Genomic DNA, 2,640 nt, shown 5'->3' with positions numbered 1-2,640 from the left:
CTCAGTCTCAACTATGGGCTTCAGTATGTTGAGATCCAACGTACTCCGATTGCGTCAACCTTAATCTCTGAACCCGTCTCCGGTTCGTTTTTCACTTGGCTGGAATGTCCCATGTCACAGTGATATGACCTTTTTCAGGTGAAAAACCTTCAGCTAGCAGCGAATCCCACAGGTGAGCAACAAGGAGGGGGTACTGCAAAGGAACTCTGTAGATAAGGAGCTGTCGAAGCAGTCTCCTTGAAGGAAAGATTGAAGCTCTGCGAACCCAGGTACCCTACTAATGCACTTGTTCATCACAACATGCACAGGTGCCCACCGTGGGCATCGCTGAGCGATTAGCTTTGTGTACGTTCGTTCACAACGCTATCCCATATGAGGATAGTAGCGATCTAGCCCCCTAGGCGGTCCATCGTTCAACGGGCGATGCCTGCACTCTTTACGATGATCGTCTTGGTCGAGAAGAGGTATGTCAGTGGCTTGGTTCTGGGTTGGAGTTTGATGACCTTACAGAGAGCCTTCAGAGGATCTCAGATTACTATCGAGCCCAATACGGTAAGTCGGTTGAGTCGTTGAGGCGATTGTGGTTGGCTAGGAAGGCTGAAAATCGTCGACGACTAGCAAATCGGCGCCGCCGATCTGCTAGTCGTCGCCGATTCGGCGGGATCCTGCAGGTGACATTCCGGTGGCGGTGAATGATATAGTCCATCGCCGGAATTACGGGGTCGATAAATTACCCGATTTGTACACAGTTCCATATCGAGTGGAGGCGGTGAGAGGTTCGACTTGCTTGCGGTCCGCAAGTTGCGGAATCCGCAACGCGGATGGATCGGTTACTATGGCAGCAGTTAACCAGTTGAAGCGAGGTTGCCGTAGGGAGAAGATTGATGAGGTTGATGAGGAGCCTAAACAGTCCACCACGGCAGTGCAGACAGACCCGAAGCAGACGGGAGATTGGGGATCCGTAAAGATTGACAGAAAGGATCTACGCCGTAACGGCGAGATCGGCACGTAGACGACGTTCTGGCCAGCGTTTCTATGAAAAACCAAGCGTGAAATGTCAAACATGCCTGAACTAGCACAAACTTCTTACAAGAAGAGACAGCTGAACTGCATTGCATGCATGCAGTGTGTGAGTTAGACTACGATAAATCATCGTATTTTGTTTGCATTATACACCATAGCACGATGCTGCCGTCATATGATATGGCTCGTATCGTTGCGTTAACATACCAACTCAGTAGTGATTGTTGGGTGCAGTTACTTAGGGGTTACTCGGGATATACTGCACGTATATCTCGCGTCGTATTCAAATCTTTTCACCACCTAGATTTGGTTCTGGCTCAGATTATCATTCGATTGTTCACTATGAGTAAGTTATATCTCTCTTTATCTTACCCCCGAATCACTAACTGAACGCAACAATATTTCACTGTCTGGGCACGATGACTTGACACGAGTAATAGTATACGAGGCTGCAGGGTGCAATCCTGTAAATCCCCGGATATGGAGTGACTCGTTAGCTGGATATGATTGCTGTTAACCATCTATTGCATCGCAGTGTGTTCAAGTCAAGTTTGAGACGAGGCAGAATAGTACGAGATGTCATCAAGATAGCTCGATGAGGCTTCAGAGAAGTCTGTCTCATGAGGCATTCCTGCTTGGACCGATTGAGAAGCATCTGACGTGGAGCGAGCGTTGTGTGTAGTTGATGAGCTCTCCACAGATTCTGCATCTGAGAACCAATCGTTCGCTGCCGAGTCACTGTTATTCCTTAAATCGCTCGTTTCTGAGTTGCTAGTGTAATTTGAGACGCTTGCTATCGCGAAGACATCGTTCGTGAGAACTGCCTTGTTGATGAGTGCCTGGAGAAATGACAACCCTGGTCATCTCAATAACTCCGACACTTGCTTGGGTTACTGCTCAGCGCTCTCATCACGCCTTCATTCCTCGGCATGGTTCTAGGGCCGCGGAAAATATCTGCGTCAACACTTGCGTAGCTGCCATGTTCGCATTCCGCCGTTAGACGAACATCATAATCACGATCAGACATTGACCTATACCCATATCATATGTCTTTTCAATACCTCTGCTTAGTCCCCCTGAGAATTTCGACCGCGTATCCATGAGCGCAGCATCCCCAATCTCGGGAATGTTTGCAGGTGCATGTGACCTTCGGGGATCCTCTTTGAGTTGAAGTTACTAGATGGAGGCGGAAGTACTTTTCCAGTACGTCATCTAGTGGTGTGGGGGCTCTGAAAGTCGAGGATGAGAATAGGGATATCAAATTTGAAAGTTTCTCCGCAGGAATTGCACGAAGAGTGTACCTTCGTCGAAATCAGATGCTAAAACTCCTCTTAAATAAGTCGCCATATCAGGATGAGTCGAGCGATGTAGCTCGACTGGCACAAATCTGCTTGTTTCGACAAGGATATAGTGGTTTGTTGTTGGTAAGCGTCGTAGCTGCGGAGCTTCTCTTGTAACCTGTGTGGGTAATGGGACGCGTTGCGTTATTAGCTGTGATTCTCGAAAAACTAGTAGCACCAGCTATGCTCACCTCCACAATCTTATCCTGATCGAAAAGTGTTGTACCCCGTTCCATCATTCGATCCTGATATTCTATGAGATTGATAGTGTCGGGCC

The 2,640-nt window shown here is 48.1% G+C and overlaps 1 protein-coding gene across 1 annotated transcript; it reads left to right on the top strand.

Moving 5' to 3' along the window:
- Window positions 1-835: 835 nt before the first annotated feature.
- On the top strand, window positions 836-1,012 carry Pmar_PMAR017487 (hypothetical protein; the record flags this gene model as incomplete). Its single annotated transcript, XM_002784757.1, has 1 exon — window positions 836-1,012. One exon carries the CDS (start codon window positions 836-838, stop codon window positions 1,010-1,012), a length of 177 nt encoding a protein of 58 aa, XP_002784803.1.
- Window positions 1,013-2,640: the final 1,628 nt, after the last annotated feature.

This window comes from Perkinsus marinus (assembly GCF_000006405.1).
Source record: "Perkinsus marinus ATCC 50983 genomic scaffold scf_1104296934654, whole genome shotgun sequence".
Classification (NCBI taxonomy): domain Eukaryota; phylum Perkinsozoa; order Perkinsida; family Perkinsidae; genus Perkinsus; species Perkinsus marinus.
This window is presented reverse-complemented; position numbering and strand designations above follow the sequence as displayed.